The following is a 24,337-nucleotide window of genomic DNA, read 5'->3' on the forward strand; positions in this document are numbered from 1 at the left end:
ATGGTTTGTATTTTGGTGGGTAATTATAGTTGATTGGTAGTAAATTGTATAGTCAACCACAAAAGTAAATCAGCATTTATCTTGATTCGTTTTTTTCACTTTCATTTTTCTTTAATTTTCGGTCATTTTTAATTTGGAATGGGAAGAATGGAATGAAATACGGTTCCGTTGGAGATTCAACCATAATCCTTATTCATAAAAAACCTATTTTAGTTGAAATATAATCGTCTCGTTCTGCGAATATGAAATACCTATTATAAAATAATAGGTATTTCCTATTATAAGATAAAATAATAAGTTTTTTTTAAGTAAGTACTATGAAGGTAAGGCCAAATTTCGACTTCAGCATATTGTCAAGAATGGCGCTAAAAATATAGGTGTAGCCATGGTGTAGCTCCATTTTCATTACCGAATAGTTGCTTATAACTTGCTTCGCTCTCGCTGGACTTAATTGGAGACCATGCGAATTGTAAGACTAGAATGGTTTGCATTCAAGTGTAAACCACAACTAATCGACAATGAACATCCGTGTGAATAGATAAAAACAATGTCACAAAAGATTGCCAGAAAAAAATGTTTGCCTGCCCATGTACCTAGTCTATAAAGAGTACAGAGAGAAGGAGAGGAGTAAAGGGTCGTGGTCACCGGAGTCTATGGAAGCCTCTGAATACTCTAGAATAATCTCTAGGGAAAACCATGGCATGGCATACCATACCTCATTCCACAACTTCCTTTCCTTTTAAAGCGCATTGTAAGCGACATTTTGGGCTCCGGTGGTATGAGGATGACTCCCTCGTCGGTGACGATGTGCTATAATGGAATGTAACCGTTGACAGGAATACAGCCCACTATACAGACGATAAAAACACAATGACCCAAAGTTGCTTGCCAATGATCACATACTTACCTAGTCTGTTTTTAGTGTAGAAAACGTATTTCTAATTTTTTTTTTGCTATTGCAATACCAAATGGTTAAGATTAGTTGATAAACCCGGTGTTGCCACCGTGAGAACACATCGCCCTCCTTTATAGACTTTTATTATTTTTAAATGCCCCCTCTATATTGGATAAACATCCGTACAATCTGATATTGTAAAAAAATCATTTGTTATTTTCCTTGTAGCCCTGAAATATATTTTTTCAATTGCTATTTATTTTAAATGTTTTATATCTGTGTATATGTCAAATAAAACCTACAGGGTATTTTGAATAGATGGGAACAAAAGAGACATCAGTGGAAAACGAGTTTCCAGATCTTACAATACACAAACGTCAATCAACTAATAAAACAATAGTCAATATAACATTTTATTTGTCTATTGTTTGACAAAAATATCATTATATTTATTCAGACAGATTAAATAAAAATCACATTCCTCTGCAACATTATTGTTGAAAATATACTTTGGAAATTTTAAATTGATATATATTTTTTATTAATTGATAAATTTCTCTATTATCACCCAAAAATATTAATTTATATATTATGGCAACATTATACAATTAGCTCAACTTTTGAAAGGTTATGAAAAAAATTGTAGGTATATACAGGGAAAAATAGTATATTTTTTATATATTGGTCTACTCATTACGATTCTACACCGTAAACGATACACTACTTTAGTTTTACATTCAAAATATTTATCAGTACAAGCAGAGTTATTATTGAAAAAAAAAAACATAATTTATAAACTTTCGAGTTTTAGTAGGCGTCTAACAATACTATAAATATGCGTAGGTAATATTTTCTTCCCTATTATTGCATTTCAGTGTTAATTTAAAACACAAAATTTAGCGACTGAATTAAATCATAAAAACTAATCATAAAAATCATAAACAATTTTTGCATTATAATTTGGCACACTTTTTTTAAACTATGAACTCACAAAAAACATAAAATTGGCATCAAGAACATATTTTTTAAAGAAGGCGTTGAAATTTGATTTTTAATTTCACGGATTTGTCCATAAGAAATAGAACAGTTCAGTAGAAAAATATTGTTATTGTAATAACTACTCCACTAATATATTGCTTGCATGATTGTACATAGACCAGGTACATTTTTGGTAAGTACAGACAGCTTCAAAATATTCTTATTATAACAAAAAATAAACAGAATAATAGTAATATTAGATGCGTACACATATAATGTTACTATTATTTTGTTTAATAATAGTTAAATTATAAATCACTACTTATTTTATAAATAAAAAAAACTTATAATAAATATAATTTCCGAAACTAAAAATAGTACTAAAATATGAACTTAATTAACATTATTTACAAATCGATATGAACAAATATAGCCTTTGACTAGAATTTTAGTTACTAAACTTCGATAACATATGCTAAAACAATATCATCTATAATATGGCTTTAGAGTGTGGGACCAATATTATAACAATATTCAGTTCACCAGTAACTACAGATTTTAATCTTTAAAGATATTTAAAATAGTATTTTAATGTAAATAATGTATGTTAAATGAATCTTGAAGCTACTCATTTCAATATTTTTTTATAGACACAAGTCTACAGACCGCCTAAAGAGCTCAACATTTTTAATAAGACTAAATTTCTTGTGTTGATGTTACTTTTTAAATATTGGTGTCTCTTTTCATATTTTAAATATATATATGGCCAATATTATAATAACTTCAAAATCTACATTATTTTTAGGCAGTGTTTTTTTTTGTAAGCAGGGGATTTTTTTTTCGTATGAGCAATAAAGCATTTTTTAATAAGTTGCCATTTGTCAGGTAGGACCTTTTTTGAAACCAACTAACAATGATTACGTTCCTTACAATTATTGTGCGTATATACACCGATTTTAACATTATATGGACGCTAACTAATCGAAAGATCATTAACATTTTGCGATGTCGGTGAAATTGTTGAAATAGAAGTGTCTAAGTCAAATTTGATTTTAATTCGCTAAAACAAAAAAAATCTAACTTTTAAAATATTCGTTTTCAAGAAAAATTGAAATCCAAAACGCGCATCAATTCTTGAATTTAAAGTCATTTCACAGTTCGATAATTGTCGGAAATAGTTTATCAATCTGACAATCAGTAGGTGTTTATAGATTTTCACAAAAAGACATACCACGTTGCGGAACTTTCACACTTTTCCGAATGAACCTTCTCTAAGGCGCATCTAGCGGTATCCTTACTACATAAACTTACATAATAATATATTACATCTATGTTTTATCACAACAGTCGTCCCCTACTCGTTTTCAATATATTTTCATATAATTATATAATTTGAGCCTTCTTTATAATATTTAGTTGTCATTTGAACACATACGGACCCTGTGTTCAATAAATAATTTATCTATGATACTCTTTATACATGAAGCTAAAGATACAATCTATGTTAATACAAGTTTAATTGATTCAATTATTAAGTTATACAATATTCGAGAATATTTATGATTTAATGTGGGGATTTTTTTCTACCAGATTTTGTTGTCAATGTCAATGCCATCGTTACTTCTATTTGACAGCTAAAGTGTCAATTTCCTGACCAATAACAATAAACAGGGAACCTCACGTCAAGTCCTGTCATCTGATGATAATTTTTAATATTCTCCGCTACGAATAATTTCTAAGATTTTTTAACTTTTGAGCAGTTAATAAAATACACAGTTAATATTATATATTTACAGGATTTTGTGTCATAAGGTGAACGAACGCACATATATGTATGCCTAAAGCATATCCCAACTTGAAATGTATTAAATTTTTGCCGATTTGTTTTTAATGGACTGAGACCATTACAAATAGCTGCCAGAAAACATGCAGTCAAATTTGAACCTTATTTCGTTCCGTCAAAATATATTAGGCATATTTTATGTACGCAATACTAGTTGAAGTTACGACCATAATATATATCAATAGAGTTGATTTTGCCATGGCAAGTAGTCTCAGAATCTGAATCGGCGGCAATTTAATAAGTCTGATATATTAAACTTACAACTTAGATAATAAAATCGCTTTTTCTATTGCATTGCTGTGACGCCGTGCATCGTTAGGAAAGTGTGGAGATCTCGCGGTACCTGTAATCGAATTGAAAATTGATTTATAATACTGGGGTTTTTAGCCCGTTTATGAATCCCACAGCTGGGCAAAAGCCTTGGCCTTTATCATCCATAGATTTCTGTCTTGGGTCGTTTGTTGCCAACCACGCTGAAACTTTTCTATTTGGAGGTTGTGGTTAGAACAAAGGAACTTATATATTTTTGTTAGGCAGGCATGTAAAAATTCTACTTTTAGGGAAGAGAGGGGGGGGGGAGCGTGGAAGTTCCAAAAAAATATTGCTTTATCTACCTGGTCAGGGTGATATTTGGCCCCGTGTCGAGCCAAAGCAAGCGCTGCTATACAAGTCAGTCGAGGTCGGTACGCTGAATGGACGATGCTTTCTGCTGGAGCTACAAAAAAAAATTACAAAGTAAAATTATCAGTATACTAGCTTTTATCGACCCAGATAGGGAAGTCCTTTTATTCTACTAATAGTGTTAATATGAAGTGGTTCGATTCTAGGGCGGAACCACTCACTAAAAGAAAGATACTTGCCATATGACGTTAACTCCGCTATTTTCACATAAATTTATGTCACATTTTGTGCAATAAAATTTTAAATAAATTACATAAATAAAGGCGTCTTTTTTTTATTAATATTATTCTTATCTCAAATTTATACCCACTTTATGATATAACCTCTATTATCGATACACCATAGAGATACGATTACAATTCAACAAAATATACAAGGAGTTTCAGCCAACGTAATTCAAATAATTTATTGCTTCCTAGTACAAATAGAGAAACAATGAAGGACCCTGTCGCTGCTATGGAAGAAGAGACCTGCGCATTTTGTTAAGTTTTAAGTTTTATATATTTATTGTAATGTGATCATTTAGTTTATATTTTACTAGCTTTCTGTCCGCGATTTCGCCCGCGTATTTTTCCGGGGGATGACAGGTACACTATGTCCTTCTCCATACTTCAAACTACATGTATGCAAAATTTCAAGAAGATTGGTTGAGTAGATAGAGCGTGAAGAGGTAACAAAACAAAGTTACTTTCGCATTTACGATATTAGGGTAGGATTGTACTGTAAAAATGTTATATCCTATCACTCACTTCCACACGAGAACAACAAAGGCGTGACCCCTTCAGAATCGACCGCGTCCGCGTGCGCGCCATTCGATAGCAGCTCACATACTACTCCGCATAACGCTTCCTTCCACGGCTCCACTTCGTCTGAAACAAATCCTTACATATTATAATACTCCTGTCGAGTCTGTCTGTAAATATAATAAAATTAAAAATAAAATAATAATAAAATCTGTCGCGTCTGTCTGTATGAACGCGATAAACTCAAAAACTACCGGACGGTTTTCATCAAAGTGTATAATTTATTATCCTTTTACACGAACGTTAGTCAACAAAAAATCAAATTACGTTTATTGAAAGCCCATTGCTCCGTTGCTCTGGCTCCGTTGTTTCACATAGGATTTGGGCTATAAACGACGCACGTCGAATCTACAAACAATTTCTATGTTGTCCGTCGACGGACGTCGAAACGACGGAGGACAACGGAGGAATCCGGTCGCGCTCTTACTCCACAACCAAATGGCATTAAACATGAAAACATAAAATATTGAGACTTTATTCTTAGCTAGTCTACTCTGCGAATTTAGTCGACCCGATACAGCATTATCTGTGGTGCCACACAAGCTAAATAGAAGAAGAATTGAAACTAAAGTAGAAATACTTAAAGTAAAACTAAAGTATATTTACCTAATTGTACCTTTAAGATTATATTATGTAGGTATCTGTTTGTTATTCCGAAATAAATAAATATGAATACTTTAGTTTTAATTCATCTTCAGTTAAGTGGACAGAATCGTTGTGGAGTTCTGGTACCCTCGCTAGGTGTCAGAAGAACCTGTATTACAAGTCACCAGGTCCCCCGCAATATATGAAATAATATGACGTATAGGTATAATATCGACACTTCATGCAAATGTTTCTAATACAGTTTAACTCACCAGAATTATAATGAAAACAGGATACTAAAGCTATTATGAGTGGCGTCCTTCTGTTCTCGTCCCAGGCGTCCACTTCCAACCCGCATTCTATTAGTAGCCTCGTGGTCCGAACGCATGGGAACCTGGTAATATATTTATTTTAGCTATTTCACTGGAGCTATAGTTCGGCAATCAATCGATCAAACAATCTGTCGGTGACGATAGAAGACTGTGGGGCTCTCGTGATGAGGCCAAGATCCACATTTCGATAGAGCCAGATGAATAAGTAAGCTTCATTTCATTACCTAGCGTCATAAGCGTTTGTAAACACTCATTCATTTCTCTCTTTTTCACTCATCCTCGCGTTGGGAACACGCGTTGCATTCGCGTTTGTGATACCCCAAAACCCATGCAGGGTCCGTGTGAGAAATAAACAGACATGAAAAGAGGGTGATCCTGACAAATCTCACTCCTCTAGGAAGCGAGTGAGATTTGTCAGGATAGTGACCGTATGGGAAACAGACGTGACATTATGTATGTATATTGTGAAAACTCGACTGTGGTTTCACGACTGACCTAACGTTAACTCACATTGGGAATGCTGTTGTTGCCTGTCACCAGTCAATGCTTTGATCCTTTAGTCAGCTCGAACGATATCTTATGATATAGGTTTGCCCTAATCTAGGAGACAACACAACTAAAAAATTATTAATAATCTTTTCATTCATTCATTCATATGGCAACAAAATTTTATAATTTAATAACACACACTTTTAAAAAAAAAAGAAAGTAAAGCGGTGTACTCACTGACAAACATCGCTCGTGTGGAAGTCGTCAACTGGAGTTTGCCTATTGACTGCTAGATGTAATATCGTCTGTCCTGAACGCAGCCTTACATTTCTCAGTCTGAACACCGCGCGGCGAACTGACCTACATGTTTCCTATAAATATTTTAAAAAGATCAATAATCTTAGCATAGAATTTATCCAAGTATACCAAATTAGTGCAAAATTTAAAAAAAACATTTAAATAAAATTTTTTTTTTTTTCAAGACAACGACAAGAGCATGAAAAGCAATATTTTTTCATAGATAATTTCAGTGAATTTTTTTTTTCAATGAAAGAAAAGAGAGATTTAAATGACATAAAATGTTTTATTGATAAACTTGTGTCCCACCGCTGTCCATCTCTGTCCATTGCGAACTCTGCCAAATCTAATCCAATAGGGAGTATTACTGCGCAATTATCCCGCCAGAGTGCAGCACTGTATGGTTGGTATACAAAAACATTGCCGCCTTTTGCTAACTTGATGAAAATGTTTATTTTAGAGTATTTTCCTCATGTAAGCATTCGTTTGTAAAAATATACAATAGTGTTGCATATTCGGGTGTCGAAATATTGGGAAACATCGTTTTCCAAAAGATAAAAAACTTCGAAAACTATGGGCAACCGCCACACGCTTAAAAATTTTCGACCCAGTAAATGTTCAAAAATATGCTCGGAACACTTCACACCAGACGACTTATGAAAATATGGACTTCATACACGTAAGGCATTCAGTCAAAATCAAGTTTATTAGTTTGTTACCACAGTTGACCAAATAATGCAGAACACCTAAAATAGTGTTATTATTTTCAGGACCAGTTAACCGCCCTTCAGTTTCTCATAGTCTAAAACTGAAGTCTTCAAAGTGTACTAGCGTACAAAGGAGACAAAGACGACCTCGGGATAGCGCAGTGGTAAAGTGCTTGCCTCTGAACCGAGAGGTCCCAGGTTCGGTCCCCGGTCTGGTCACGATGGAAAATGATCTTTTTCTGATTAATCCAAGTTATAAAATATAGTATCGTTGAGTAAGTATCCCATAACACAAGTCTAGAACTTACTTTGGGGCTAGCTCAATCTGTATGATTTGTCCTGGCATATTTATTTATTTATTTAAAGAGCTGCCAAACATGAAGCTAAAAATCAAATAGGTATGTGTCGTCGTATATTAAGTTAACCCTATAGACGGTTTTTTGTGTTTATATTTTGGATTTGAATAGTTTTTGGGTGGAAGTGGTTAATTGATTATGTTGAAGTGTTGGTCGAAAATAATATATATATCCCAATCCCACAAATATTGCAATGCGATATCAATAGTGTTCAATAATTATAATAAAGGTATTGTGTTTTACAATGGACTTGAACCATTTAGCAAATACGTCTTGTATTTAACACTTTGTGTTCTGAATTCTATTAAATGCCTATTCAATAATCCACTAAATCCTTATTTTTTCCTTTTAATATGCCACCACGATTGCGAAGAAGGTATTTTAGTCGTAATCTTCAATAATATTGAAAATTGGCGCATTTTGCCTGCATTGGCAATGTTTGTTAACCCTATTTGTACCAGTAGCGCCATCTACGCCGAGCTTGGCGTAATAGGCTAATAAAAATAATAATAATAAAGCACCCACCTCACTGTTCCCGTCGTTCTCCAGCAGCCTGGCGGCGACGGCGACCAGATAGAGCGCAGTGCGCACGTTGCTCTCGTATTCCTCCTGCAACAACATGCCGCGGACCAAAGTCTTCGCGTCAATACTTGTGGCGAGCCGCACCGCGAGACGGTGATCTGTGTTAGTGTTCATGTGTTGACAAGCGCTAGTACAAGCCGGACTCATTTTAGATAAAGAAAAAAATACAGGTAAAATACGTTAATACATGGCGCCAGCCAATGCCATTTAAAAAAAATATCGGTTCTCTATTCAATTGTGTTGGAAATGTGTTTTAATTTTTTTTTTGCTGCCAGTGATATTTAAATATATTCTGTTCTCTATTTGAAATACTCGTAGGTAAATTAACTTGTTTTATTTTTGCTCTGATATTCAACAACATGCCGCGGACCAAAGTCTTCGCGTCAACACTTGTGGAAAGCCGCACCGTGAAAGGGTGATTTGGGTTAGCGATCATGACAGTTGTCAAGCGCTAATATAAGCCGGACTCATTTTAGTTAGGTAAACAAAAGAAAAATATACAGGTCTTATGTTGAATGTTTTTTTCTTTTGCGCCAGCCAGTGTCATTTATAGAAAGTCTCTATTTCTTTTCTGCCAGTGTTTTTAACAAATCCTGTTCTGTAGTTGATGTTTTCTGAAAATCTTTTTTATTTTATTTTGTGTATATTGTCTATCCTCGCTACCGATCTCTAAAATGTTATCAATTTGATGATGATATATTTTGTCAATTTAATATTGTTAGTATTCGTGTGTTGCTCGAAGGCCAAATATATTTCTGCCATAAATTATTGAAACCGCAACAATTTTGTGTTTGCACTAATTCCTGAAGTTTATCTAAAATAAGTCCAACCAAAAGCGTAAAGCACAATTATAGTAATTTCAATAACAATGTCTTTCACGGATTAGCTATATGTACTTTTAAGATAAAATAACGAATTACATATCTACATTAACATAATAAAGAAGTAATTGCATGTTTGTGTATAGTAATCTACGGAACTAATCAACCCCTTTCCAAAAATATTTCACCAGCAGGAAGCTACATTATCCTGAGTGACATAGGGTACTTTCTATTCCAATATTCATAAGGAAGCAAAGCCCCGGGACGCAGCTAGTGAATAATAAATAAATGTACACCAAAAGCTAAACAATAACATGCACAGAATTTTAAAATAGTTTAAGCATGCAATTTTCGTAAATTCCATTACAATATATACATTTATGTTTGTATATAGTGACTACAACATATCTTGTTCGATTTATATTATTAATTATACACTTAAGTAAACAAATTCTATCTACAAATGATACCTATAGCTATGCAAGGTCAGTTGCGAAAGGAGTAGAAGCCAGGTCAGTTAAAAAGGGGTTTTATTTTTTATAAAAGAAACTTGATTTTCTGTGGTATACCTATTTCTGTATGTATGTTTCAAACGTTGCAATCAAAACTCTTATCCGGTTGAAATCACTTTTAACGAACGAAATCAGTCAAATTTATTTTTGACTGAAAATGTTGGCCAAAGTAGTTTTGACTAACTAGATATAATTTATTTTGCGCAACAGTATTTACAAACAAATCTGAATATAATAAAATATACAAATATTTAGTCTTTAGTCTTTACGTTTTGTCAAAAAAATCACTTTATTGAAAAATCGTATTCAATAAATTTAACTACGATACTTTACGTAAAACTACGTGGCCTAACTGTAATATATATATTCTTATAAGAAAACTATATGGCTATAGTTTTCTATATTGTTATATATGGGGTCGTCCAAATCAAAAGGGACCTTATGGCGGCTATCACTTAGGTCTATAATGCCGTTGTTTTGTATTGGAACAACGGCAATAAAGACCCAAGTGCTAGTCGCCATAAGGTCCCTTTTAATTAGGACGACCATGTGGTCGTTCCTCTTTCTGGTAAATATGTATTTGCCAGAAAGAGAAACGCATATCAAAAATACACGAGAAGAAACGGGATAGTGCGCTAATATCTTTTGTCCCTCATTGTGATTGACAAAACCCAATCTGCATATGTATGAGAAGGACCGAGAAATTGTAAATTATTTGGAAAATTAACCGTTCCAGGAATGTTATTTTAGAAACTATGACCCGTGTAACGAAAATACGTGAATATTCTTAATATTCGTCGACATAAATTTTGTATTTTTGACTTACTATAACAAATTATTTAATAGGGGATCGTAAACTCAGGCGTTAAAAGAGTTTGCGTTGTTTTGTGTGACATAAGTTTAATATTCATTCGTTTTCTTCGTTACTGTCACAAAAATAAAAATAGCGCTTCAGCTCCCCTTATCGGCGAATTCGTTCGCGTCATCCCCCCCATTACACCCCCTTTCAACCAACCTTAGAAATAATGGTATAGTGCAAAACGATATGGAAAAAACAAAAAGCTACATACTATCAAGGCGTCCGGGTCGTGGTTGGCCTGAGGTTTCTCCATCCTTTTGGTCCCTCTTCTCAGTTCTTCTGCGCACGATTCTAATACGTAACACACCTGGAAAATGTTACAGTTATAACGTATTTGCCCAAACTTAACCTACCATTGCAGCAAAACATATTCTTATATTATAGACTAGCTTTTGCCCGCGGCTTCGCCCGCGTGAATTTCATGGTAAAATCTTGGTCATTCTTCAAGAAAAATGATGATATTGATGATGGTATGTTTACCAATTTTCAGCTTTTTATTTTGAAAATTGTTTTAATTTCCATACAATATTTCACCCCCCTTTTGAAGGGATTGAGGGTTATTAATTTGTTGTAAACAACCAAAATCCAGTTCTTCAAGTCACTAACATAAAAGATTTTCACCCCGTTCACCGCCTTCGGGGTAGAATTTCCCAACATCCTCTCTTAGTGCTCACCCGCACTCCCCAGGGAACCTCCACGCCAAATTTCAGCTTCCTACGCCCAGTAGTTTCGGCTGTACGTTGTCTGTCAGTCAGTCGAGTCACTCAGTAACGGAAGAGCTTTGTATATATATTGATGATTTGCATTGTGTAAGTTTTAAACTAATGTTTCATTTATTTTAAACAGTAAGAGTGTTCACTTGCGAGGAGTTTCTATAAATAAATAAATAAAGTACCTGCACTAGTGGCAGTTCTATTCCGATGTGAATCATTTGTGAAAACACTTGAGCAAATCTCAGCAGATCTTTCACTACAGACACCTGAAAAAAAAATAAGTTTATAGGATTGATAAAATATAATAATTTATATATTTATGAAATTATACAAATCAGATCCTAAATCATTGGTATCATTTCAGAAACACATTGTATATATCTAATGATATGTGATAATATAAATGATACCAATCATATCATTTTAAATGGAGAGGTCTAGAAGCAAAAAGGGAGGCCTATGTCCCGAAAATTGACTTTAAAAAATACAATGTCATCATTTTATTAGATTTTTAACATTTTTCAAATATTTTGAAAATTATTTCTACGATAATTTTGTAAACAATCCTTATTTGTGTTGGGAAACAAATAAGAATTTATTAATGTATTTAGTTCCTCACCTCATTGCTTTGCCGCAACGCTAACGCATGCCGCCACAACGCCAAACATCGGTCGAACCTGATAAAATAAAAATAACGAAATAACACTACATAGTATAATACAAAGACGCTTTCCGCTGTCTGTCTGTCCCTATGTACGCTTAGATCTTTAAAACTACGCAACGGATTTTGATGCTGGTTTTTGAAAATTACATAACTGCACACTAGCGCCACCATCACACCACTAATGTCTTTAGTTTATTAGCGAAAACTAAAAAAATCCTCTTTCCAAATTATTCTACACTAGACATAGGTATTTATTGCAATGTATTATAGTTATCCATTACACAATGTGTCTGTGCAAGACAACAAATACAGGTTGCCAAGATATTATATATACCAATTGCTCACCTTGCTTCATCAGCGAACACGGCTCCTCTGAACACCACCGGATGCGGCAGGTCTGGACAAGCCCTGCCCAGCACTCGCTCCCGCACCGTGAGCCCCTCCATGTGCAGGCCGTGGGCGTTGCCATGGAGACGTTCCACTTCCTATAACAAATATCCTTACATATTATAAAACAAATACCTAAAAACTACTGCGCGGATCTTCATGCTGTTTTCACCAATAGATAGTGTGATTCCTGAGGAAGGTTTAGCTATATAATTTATTATGTTTTAACCTGAGCGAAGCCGGTACGGACCTAGTTCGATAGAAAAAGAGTGGGAACCTTTTCTTAAAGGAACCCCGAAAATATCATATGTACAGTGCCGCACCTCTAAAGTAGTGCTCTCCTTCCAACTGTCATACGCTGGTATGGGCTCAGCGGGCTTCTTCAGCATCAGACCGTATCGTGTGTCGTAACGCATCGCCATTGCTCTGTGTAAGTATTGATACGCCATCTGTGAATTAGAACAGATAAACATATAATAATTAATAAATATATTAGGACAAATCACACAGATTAAGCTAGAGCCCCAAAGTAAGTTCGAGACTTGTGTTATGGGATACTAGCTCAACGATACTATATTTTATAACAAATCCATATATCCAAGACCCGGGCCAATCAGAAAAAGATCATTTTCCATCACGACCCGACCGGGGATCGAACCTGGAACCTCTCGGTTCAGAGGCAAGCACTTTACCACTACGCCACCGAAGTCATCAAATTAGACTAAGACTAATAACATAACACTCTTTTTTTGAGCAGTCGCGTAAATGATAATAATTGGACAACATTCCATAGTAAAAGATAAGCTTATATCGCGGGTCCGATGAACACAAACACAGAAACGGGCACAAAGCACCCAGAACCGCAGACAAATATGGATAAGCGAATAGTTTCCTACAATTTGTTCACCTCTATAGCCTACACCCGAATTTTGAAGCCATAGCCTTGAAGCTCGTATCTCAAACGTGTTGTAGTAAAATGAACCTTATTACACGCTCTTAAGTGTGGCGAAGGATGCTCTCAACAACTCATACTGTTTGGTGTTACTATTTATCTCCATGACAATAAAGTACTTATTGGAGTGTTTTATTACAATGAACCTTATCACTCACTCTTAAGCAATATTATTATTTGTCGTTAGCGAAAGACGCCCCCCTAGTCACTTCTAGACAATTTACACAAAAATTTCATCTTAATTTGCGATATTTAGTTAAATACAAAAACATAGTTATGTTTCAATTCATTTTACGCTAATATCAATAAAGTACTGCAGTAAAATGGACCTTACCACTCACACTTAAGCAATAATATTCCTTGTCGTTAGCGAAAGACGCCCCCAACAACTCGTACGCCTCTATAGCCTGTGCCCTGGTCACTTCGCACCTTGAAGCTAATATCAAAAAAGTGCTGCAGTAAAATAAACCTTATCACTCACCCTTAAGCAATAATATTCCTTATCGTTAGCGAAAGACGCCCCCAATAACTCGTACGCCTCTATAGCCTGTGCCCTGGTCACTTCGGGCCTTGATGCTAATATTTCCACCACTGACGCCCGAGCTCTTTCCGCTGCACATTGCAATGGCGTCATGCCTGTAAATTAAACATTTTTGATAATTCTATTAACACTATTTTATTTATTTAAAAAGTTTATTGCACAAAAATACTAAAAAAATATATGTGCGAAAGGTGGACTTAACGCCATATATCATTCTCTACCAGTCGAACGTTAGTTAACACGTGTAATTTTCGTTTTAATATTATTGTTATATACATAGTCGGCACTGTTTGGTCTATTATATTGTAAACTGTTTTAAAAATCAATCAATCAATCAATCAATCAATCAATCAATCAATCAATCAATCAATCAATCAATCAATCAATCAATCAATCAATCAATCAATCAATCAATCAATCAATCAATCAATCAATCAATTTTCTTTTACTTCATTCGTATTTTATTACAAACTCGCTCGCACGATTATGATCCAAACCTGGGACCTTTCAATTTTAAGCAGGCGTTTCATCCACTGGACCACCACGGCTTCATTTGCTTACCATTCTCGTTAGTGAGTATCTTAGCATTGTGCTCAATGAGAGCCATCACCACAGTCGCATGTCCGCACTCCGCGGCGAAATGTAACGCAGTTGCGCCACATAGCGCCCGCTCGTCCACCCTTGCGCCGCAATCTAGTAGGAACTGTACCTGAAATACAAGTTTATGTTAAACTAGCCGGCCGCCCCGGCTTCGCTCGTGTAAAAACATAATAAATTATACACCTAAACCGCCTCTGGAATCACACTATCCATTGGTGAAAACAGTATGAGAATCCATGCATAAAGTTCTGAGTTTATCGCGAAGAAACAGGCAGACGCGGTAGCGGACTTTGTTTTATAATTATATGTAAGGATAAAGAACAAATATACTTATTTATTAAACTTTATTGTCAGTAAAAAATATGGTGAATATATAATGATAATAAATATTATAATTTCACCATTGAAATCTAATGATAAAAACATTCTCTTCCAGATTATGCCAAAATAATCATCTAAAACCCAGGTCAATTTGAAAAAGATAATTTTCCATGTTAACCTGACCGGGGATCGAACCCGGGACATCCAATGTAGCAGACCGTCATGATGCCCATTAGGCTGCAGAGCTCATCAAACGCTGTTCTTTATTTCTGACTAGCTGCGCCCCGGGGCTTCGTTGACGTGGGTATTTCGGATAAGAAGTACCCTATGTGCTATTCCAGGTTACATTCGATCCATTTAGTAGACTGAGTAACAATTTTTTATAGAATTATTTTTTGCACAATTTAACACTAATCGGTGGGACAAAGAAAGCCAGACCACTTGGCTGAGCGCAATTTATGTGTGCTCATAATGTTTTGCAAATAAATTTTTCTTTCTTTCTTTCACGCTCACACACTCACATGAAATAATTCGCATAATTACAATCCTAAGCTTAACTGCTAGCAGAAACACAATCTTATGCATCATTGTAAAGAACCTAATCATAGAAGTTAATTTGAATTTCTATTTGCAAAGCGTTTAATCTTGCTTACGTTAACTGATTTATGAATCACAATCTCAAAGAGAAATCACTAACATTTTCTTACATAATATTACAGTCCACAGCACATTTACCTGCCCAAAATCATTGCAAATTCACCCTTATTTAGAACGGATTAGAGTTCTATTAAGGGTAACTTGGTATGCGGTAGACTATTACTACATTCCACGTGAACAGTTTGTTATATAATATGGAAATGATTCAAATTGAAACAATGAAAATCAAGTACATGTGTATGTTAAACATAATATTTATTGCGATCTAATAACGCGTTATGATAACGTTGGTTAAAAATAAAATATGTTATGTGCCTATCATGGCGACAAATTGACCGATTAAGTGATCAGATTAGGTAACATTGAAACACATTGTATGGTTTATGTTGATCATTTCATTTCAACATTAGTATAAAACAAAGTCGCTTCCCGCTATCTGTCCCTATGTAGGTATGCTTATGCCCATTTTCACCAGCGGATCCTAAACAAACACTTTACTAAGGATTTCTTAGCATTAAGGACATCTTAAACCATTCCCTTTCTTAAATCCTGTTTCACAACCCCAGGGGGTACCTAATTAAGAGTCTCCTAGTTAAGTGACAAATAGTGCGAAGCCAACACGGAAGTGATTGTCGATAACATATTTACAATTAATATTTTCGAAAAATACGACAGTAATAAAATAAATTACTTATAATATTGTATAGAACATGAATTAACAGTACGTTTTGAATCTTAAATTAGCAAAAATAAATTAAAATAAAGTTTAACTAGTATGTACGGACGATCGCTTGTGCCTAAAAAAGTTAATGTAGTTTGATTGACATTTGGTTTGACAGAAGTCGTGCCGCGCATCGTCGCTCGTCGATTCGTTTAAACGTAGATTGTATTGTTTGGTTCGTTGGCTTTGTTTATCAATAGAATAGTTTCTTTTCATAAAATCAACACGTGCGTAGCGTGGTGATTTTGTTCATCATTACGGACTACAGCCGACTGCAAGTTACACCAATTTGTAATACCAGTGTTAAATCGACGATGGCTGAAAAAAGGAAACGCGGCCAAAACTTTTCTCTCGAAGAGAAGGATAAACTTGTAAAATTGTTACTTCTCCACAAAGATACAATCTTAAATAAAAAAACCGATGGGGCTACAAATGAAGCAAAGTGTGAAGCTTGGACAGCGGTTACAAATTCATTCAACTCGTCGTCTAATATATACAGGTACATATATATTTTTGTGTGATAACTACTGGGTTATTTCAAAGTTCCATTGCTACCTTAAATAATTTTAATTTTAAGGATGCTTTCAAAGTCATGAAATATATTCATACAATAGTCTTGTAGATAGTACCTATTACACATTATGACAATCTTTATTCAAAATGAAATAATCATTTATTTTGTTTTAATTTAGGAGTAAAGAATCACTCATTAAAGTATGGGACAAATTGAAGAGTGAGAGTAAATTGTATTTTGGTCAATTGAAAAGAAATACAACACAAACTGGAGGAGGGCCATCCATCATAAAATTTGACCCCGTGCTGGAACAAGTGTGTTCCATTCTTGGTCGTGGCTGCACTGGCATCATTGGTGTATCTGATTGTGACGCTGACACTGGTCCTGAAGTATTTGAGACACCAAAGGTCATATGCATTCAAGATGACAGTAATATATGGAAGACAATTGAGGACGTGGATTTAGAAATAAAAATGGACAACTGTCAGAATTCTACTGATACTCCAAAAGAAATTTTGACTGAAGAAAGTGAAGTAAGTTGAAAATTCTAATTGTTGATGTAGATTTTTCTATATCATCATCGTTCCATATAAAATTATAATAATATATTCATCTATATCTCTATCTATATAATATATCATATATCATTTTTCTCATTGGATATAAAGAATAATTTATTTACAGATTATCTGTTTTTATGTGAGCCTCGTTATATTTTTGCTGTCCACGAGAAACTGGATTAAGATATGGTGTCAGGAGATGGCTCTGAAAAGGAAAAAAATAATAACTTAATTTTTTTTCAGGTGGTGGTTTCTCTTTAAATAATTTATATGGAGGTCAAAAGAAGAATTAAATTTATTTTAGAATATATTGTATGCCTATTAGAATAAAATTTTGTATTGCATTAGCAAATGTACTTTTATTTTTACCTTTAAAGGATATCCACTATCTCCTAATAAATAATTCCCTCGGTAATCGCCATGTTCAAATTTAGTATACCTCTGGCTATTTTGATAAATTGTGGAATCATGTGTTGACCCAGGCCAACATACTACAACATCAGTTATCAATAACTTTGCAGTACTGATTGTTTGCATGTTAATTGACATGTAAGATTTCCTATTCCTAAAGAGTTCTGCATCATCTCCACCTGAAATTATAAAATTTTATTAATTATTTAGAAATTTTTTGTAACTTTTTGTAATATAAAAATTGTATATTTCAAATTTTCGATTAAGTACCTACCTGGTGATTGAATCTTTATGTGTGTACAGTCTATACACCCAAGAATATTTGGGAAACGAGCTATTCTGTAAAATTCTTCTTTCACAATATGTTGCTCTACTTCAGTATCAGGAAATCTAATGAATTCTCTTCGAAGACTCACTATGGCTTGGGAAACTCTTTTAACTATTCGGCTGCAAGTGGCAACGCTGATCCCATTTAAATCCGCCACAGACATTAATTGATTCCCAGTGGCATAAAATCTAAGGGCACACAGAACTTGGTTGATTGGTGGTACAGAATTGTTTCTGTGAACAACAAAGAAATATAGATGGTAAGATTTATTTATTATTAGTTAGGTACTACAAGAAATAGCACTGCCGCCGGCTCCGGCGTCTATTGAAAACACACTCAATATATATATTTAGTTATTCACTTACCTATCGTCGTTGAATTCTAGCTGATTTTCTATCTTCTGTAGTATAAATAAAACACTTTCCTTTGATAATCTATACCTGATGAAGAAATCCTTATCATCATATTTCACGAAGTCTTTCGATCTTTCACGATATATACGAGGTCGTGTAAACAACCTTGGGTTATTTATTAATTCTATCGCTTCTAATGCTTCTAAATCCTCAAATAATTCATTGTCACTATCCATTTTTAAATATTTAGTTGAGACGTACGTACTGTGCTACAAAAAGCTAACCTTAAAATATCCGTTACTTAAACTTTAGGTGGTCAAAAGTTTGCCTCCTAAATCTAAGGGACCTCTTAACACGTTAAGTGACACTTATGCATTGGTGAAAACAAAATGTCCGCTAAGTGTTTCTTAAAACTGTCTTAGGGGACACTTAACATTTAGGTACCGCTGGTGAAAATGGGCATTAGATATTTAAAACTACGCAACGGATTTTGAAGCGGGTTTTTTAATAGATAGTGTGATCCAAGATGAAGATTTGTATGTAGAAATTATGCATAATACTGGATCCGTGCGAAGCCAGAGCGGGTCGCTAGTAAATAAAAAAACCCGGTTGCACTCCGGGAGTGCCGGCAGAAGTGAATATTAACGTTGTGCATTTTTGACATCTTACGAATTTTCGATCAGGGTCACGTGTCCTGACGCGAGTTTAACATTTTTTACCCATCACAAAAAGTGCACAACGCCGCTAAAGAAGATTTCAGTTCAATAAAAGCTAGAAATTCAGAATCTATCAGCAATTTGTTTCCACAGTTTGTGTACCAATGTCCTCTTACAAATGATAATAAATAAATAAATAACTACTCCACGATAACATTAATGTTATAATGGAGCCGTAATGAAAACCATATCATGTCCACTTCATGGGGCTATCATGTGGTGACTTATAGATTGTGATTTTAATGACGTCATAAAATATTAGTATATTGTAGGTTACATCATATTAAATGTTAATTGTTAAATGTTCAAAAAATTTCCCTGTATTTTGCCTGACCATTTTTTAAAATTTCCAGGCCATAGTTTACAAATTTTCAAAAACTAGGCGCTATGTTTTATTTATAATGTTTAAGCGAAAAATAACCAAAATTAACGTTAGGAAAAGTTTATTCTAAAACCATCTATAAATATGTTATTGGGGGAGAGTGAGACCGAAAAAACATGGATGGATTGCGTTTGCGTGAGGGGTAAATGTGAGGAGTGAATCCTCACTGACAGGTTGACTGGAAACGGATACTTTTGGAAAGATAAGACAATTGACCAATAGAAATTATTATTTATAATTATCCTAAAGAACCAATATTATAAATTGGAAAGTAAGTTTTTGTTACCTATTCAAGCTCTATCTTATCAACCAAACTGAAATTTTGCATATATGTAGTTTGAAGTATGGATAAGGTCATAGCTTACCTTTCATACCGGAAAAATAACTGTTCCCGCGGAATATTTACGCGGGCGAAGCCGCGGGCAACAGCTAGTAATTATAATAATATTAGATGCAACTTTTCTGGCGGCTCGAATAAAGTCCATCAGATACCATCTGTTAGCAATTAGCGCACTTGAAAAGAAAGAAAGCAGACTAACATATGTATACTGAAAGTATGTTCAGGGAAACCGTTGCACACTACCGTTCATCTTCTACAGATTGCAAGGAAGAGAGAGACAAAGATTTTAGACAAAAAAACTTACCACATCCAAATGTCCTTTATACGCGGCGATCATCAAACACGTGTTATTATACTTATTCGCCTTGTGTATGTCCGCTCCGTGCCTGACCAAATATTTGACAATATCCAGTCTGCCGTCAAAGCAAGCGGCTCTGAGGGGTGTTGATAGTGTCTTTGTGGCGTGGTTGACGTTAGCGCCGCCGCGGACCAATCGCTTGACGATTCCCAGGTGACCGGCGCCGGCAGCGCACCATAGTGCTGTCGCACCTGGAAATTTATTTATTTATAGGTTTATGTGCACATACAAAAAATAACATATACAGAAAATAGTATACAAGGATTCACAAAGTTCAAGGGTTACTTTTGTATTATTACTAGACACGAGTATTGGACCACTGTTTCGTAACATTTGAGATATCGATTAAACTAAGCATAACACTTAAACTATTACAGGTACAGTCTGAGGCCGATAAACCTGATCTCTCTGTGCTAGAAACCCCCTACTGTATTTCGAATTTTTAATAATTTTAAATAATGAACTACGTACAGACACACATTGTCCAAGACGGCGATACACTGTATTACAGGACGCATCTGCGTATGCAATATACAGTTTCCGCATGACAAACGCACAGTCAAGCGAATTCATGATCCCATATTAATTAGTCTAAATCGTAAAACGCGAACAAAGAGATATGGCAATACGCCAACATGAAATATAGACGTTGAAAACCATCGTCTTTGTATGTAAACGTTGTATTCTAAATATATCGACCACGCGCCAGGAGCGAGTATTGAAAAAAAATTAAAAGTCAATGTTCGCTTCTCGGAAAATGTGGAACAAAGTCTTTGTTTTGTTCGCGTGAACGATACTCTTTTATTGTTACAGGGTTATTGTGAACTTGACACTAATCGTGAATTGAACATTATTTTTTGTTTATTTAATCACGAGAATAACCATATCTTCTTTCGCATGAGAAAGCAGCTATCTAAAGCTTCCTTTCCGACTATTATGTAAATAAAATTAAAGTAAATACGTAGTTATGTATAAAATAAACTATAATAGGTATATGTGATAAAAAATATTTAAAACAACTACTTAATAATTTTTAAAATTAAATCATTAAACTATCACTGAAAAAATATATTTTTATTTTAATTATCGATCGAATGAGTTCGATGCCAAGAGTTACCTAGAGGTAGTACAAAGTGAGGGGTTTGACCACCTCGTAAGGCATAACTTTACGTTACTTATTTCGACGTACATTACGTTTTCCTTTGTGATAAGAAAACGCTCACATACAAACTACGCAGTGTACATACATCCACGTCGCCATCTGTCCTAGTTCCGCGATACAGTGTACGAGACACAAAACATGAAAATACACGTAAATTAATCTTTAAAACTACGCAACGGATTTTTATGTATATGAAATTTATTTTTATGTGTTTTTTAATATTGATTCAAGAGGAAGGTGTATAATTTATTATGGTTTTCGGCCTCTAGTAAATGATAAAGACAGGTGGATAAGATAAACGTTTTATATCAATGAAAGAACCCAGCTTAACCATCATCTACGCTGCTTATGCTTATTGCTATAACGGTTTCAGTTCAGTCACTTACATAATTACTAGGCGCTTATAATTCTGTATTTTAACTTTTGTGCAAAGTGCAACAAAGGGTCCAATTAGGTTCTTTTGTTGTACATACTAAAAACTTCATCCGCTAAGACCTAATTTGTATATTTTAGATAAAACGAGTAGTTCATGTGTCCTGTACCCAATTTCACAGGAAAGCAAACTAAAAATATGCATAGCATATGCTTGTAAATATCATCATATTTACAAGCATATGCTATGCATATTTTAACTAAAAATGCTAGCATAGGAAAGCAAACTAAATATGCATTTAATCAATGCTTGTAAATATCATCATAATTATAAATAAAATATACAGAGACAAATCACATAGACTGAATTAGCACAAACACCTAAACATAAACTTTTGCATAAACACCAAAATAAGTTGGAGAATTGGATTATGATAATAACAATAATAATAAAATTATGACACTATATAGTATACATATTATGATTAGGGACATGTACCTTTCTGATAATTGTCAAAGTGTAAATATTATTCTGTGGTCACCTCACCACACAGATCACAACCACAATATAAGTGACACAATGAAAATTAATCAATGAAACCGCAGCACAATATCATACCTTCTATAACATATTCATCAAATTTGACAGTGCCTTCTGTCTCCAGTCTGACAGGGGGACGGAACTTCTCCAGAAGTATCCTCACTGATCCCTCTCGGCCGTGCCTGGCTGCGGCTATCAGTGGGGTACATTTTACACCATCACAGCATACATCCTGAAAGAGAAATTGCAGCGATTGTCATTGATATTTGCTAAAACTGGTGTCAGATTTTATTTAAGTCGCCTTAAGGCATCTGATATGACTTTTATGACTGCATACCAAATTGTAATATTGAAACAAATAATTTCTCCGAACTATTAATGCATTCTCATTTCCTTACTCTACCTAAAACCATATTATACAGATAAAAACTTGCAATATGCAGCTTTGCCTTGCAAATTACATATCATCTCTCTCAATCAGTTATTCTGTAAAGTAATATTCTTTATTGCCTCATATCTTCCTTTTTTTAGATACTAGAGTTGGGTATTAAATTAATGGTCTTATTGCAAGGATTTATAAAATATATACCATCTTTTAAAAAACAATTTACTGTGACAATTTCCTAAATAAATAACTACATTTCAATTTCCTAAATAAATACAATTGATATGCTTATTTTTGTTTTTTAAAGTAGTTCCATGTTTATTACAATTACTAATACTAAAACCAAAATACATTTAAGCTATGAACTAAACAAACCACAGACAGAGAAAACTATAAACAACTTGTCAACATTAAACATAATTATTTTATCTAGGTATTAAATCCAAAGTTCACTATCATAAGACATTCTAAAGATAACAGTAAATTATCTTCTCTGCCAAAACCTTCACATCTGTTCTGACGTAAATATAGAATGTTTCAAGTTCAATGACATGTCATTTACCTGCACACATTGCGCACAATTTTAAAAAAAAACATTTACATTTTACTAATACTTTTCATAAGAACTTTTATCTTTGTTGACAATTACATTGCAATGATTATTGGCAATTATTTAAATAAACAATTGTGAAATTACAGATTGGGTACTATAACTATATTTTTTATTAGCCTGTGGTGTTCCACTACTGGGCAAAGGCCTCCTGAGCCACCCCTTAATAACTATTTACACAAAAAAACAAACAGCACATTTTTACACAAAGGAAAAAAATCTGCTTGAAAGTAAAATTAGTACCACAACAAAAAGGAATTTTGATAATTTGATATTATATTAGCATTTTATTTATTTATCAGTACCTACCTATATTAAATCATGGTCTATATGTGATCCCAAGGTTAATTTGGCAGTTAAATGATCGTGATACGACGCAAATCCTCATTCGGACGACGTAGGGAAAATAATTCATAACTCACTAGTTTCGTACGCAGCGCGCAAAAGGTAACGCAGACTGATTTGTACGATAAAAATAGATAGTATGTATCACAAAAATTAACAAGATGACATTACGAAAAGATTTAGTTTTTGAAAGATAAGACCCTTGTGTACTTACACTATTTAGTAAATCGTCTATTTCGTCTGTACTTTTCTCATATAATAATGCGTAAAGGGTTAAAGACATTCCTTCCCTCGCAGCGAAAAACACCCTTTCTCTCAAAGAGTTCAAATCATCGGACATTAATTTGTATTCCATTGTCTTAAATGTCTTGTAATTTATTTCACCGTCTTTTCAGCACTGACACAGATCACTTTATTTCTGACGATTTTCTATAAAAAATTAGAAACACAACACTTTTCGCACAAGGAAATACGAAAAACTAAAATTAAAAACAAATGTAAAATAGTGTTGAGTTGAGGTGACAGGTAATAAGAGCAGTGTTGTATTGTCTGTCTATATGACAATGCAAACTAATTACCAAATCGACTAAATCCATATATATCGATTACAGTTTTCTTTAAAATGTCAATAACAGACAATCCGATTTTGCAGACTCTAGCTGTC

The 24,337-nt window shown here is 34.1% G+C and overlaps 2 protein-coding genes across 4 annotated transcripts; both read right to left on the reverse strand.

Moving 5' to 3' along the window:
- Positions 1-1,294: 1,294 nt before the first annotated feature.
- LOC128677874 (protein fem-1 homolog B-like) lies at positions 1,295-24,218 on the reverse strand. Of its 3 annotated transcripts, none has more exons than XM_053759035.2 (16): positions 23,888-24,218; positions 22,412-22,565; positions 20,205-20,449; positions 14,559-14,706; positions 13,938-14,092; positions 12,828-12,953; positions 12,463-12,602; positions 12,073-12,130; positions 11,636-11,719; positions 10,952-11,047; positions 8,492-8,602; positions 6,844-6,977; positions 6,058-6,179; positions 5,147-5,266; positions 4,331-4,431; positions 1,295-4,059 (listed from the first exon to the last, which is right to left on the reverse strand). In XM_053759035.2, the coding sequence occupies exons 1-16, from the start codon at positions 24,026-24,028 to the stop codon at positions 4,003-4,005; spliced, it is 1,992 nt and encodes a 663-aa protein (XP_053615010.1). In that variant the 5' UTR covers positions 24,029-24,218; the 3' UTR covers positions 1,295-4,002. The 3 variants fall into 3 exon arrangements, with proteins under 3 accessions (XP_053615010.1, XP_053615011.1, XP_053615012.1); XM_053759036.2 differs by having other exon boundaries at positions 8,492-8,575; positions 23,888-24,217; XM_053759037.2 differs by lacking the exon at positions 23,888-24,218 and adding an exon at positions 23,638-23,778 and having other exon boundaries at positions 8,492-8,575.
- On the reverse strand, positions 17,457-18,928 carry LOC128677877 (putative nuclease HARBI1). Its single transcript, XM_053759041.2, has 4 exons — positions 18,475-18,928; positions 18,056-18,342; positions 17,740-17,960; positions 17,457-17,575 (listed from the first exon to the last, which is right to left on the reverse strand). The coding sequence occupies exons 1-4, from the start codon at positions 18,696-18,698 to the stop codon at positions 17,489-17,491; spliced, it is 819 nt and encodes a 272-aa protein (XP_053615016.1). The 5' UTR covers positions 18,699-18,928; the 3' UTR covers positions 17,457-17,488.
- Positions 24,219-24,337: the final 119 nt, after the last annotated feature.

Source organism: Plodia interpunctella, chromosome 18 (assembly GCF_027563975.2).
Source record: "Plodia interpunctella isolate USDA-ARS_2022_Savannah chromosome 18, ilPloInte3.2, whole genome shotgun sequence".
Lineage (NCBI taxonomy): Eukaryota > Metazoa > Arthropoda > Insecta > Lepidoptera > Pyralidae > Plodia > Plodia interpunctella.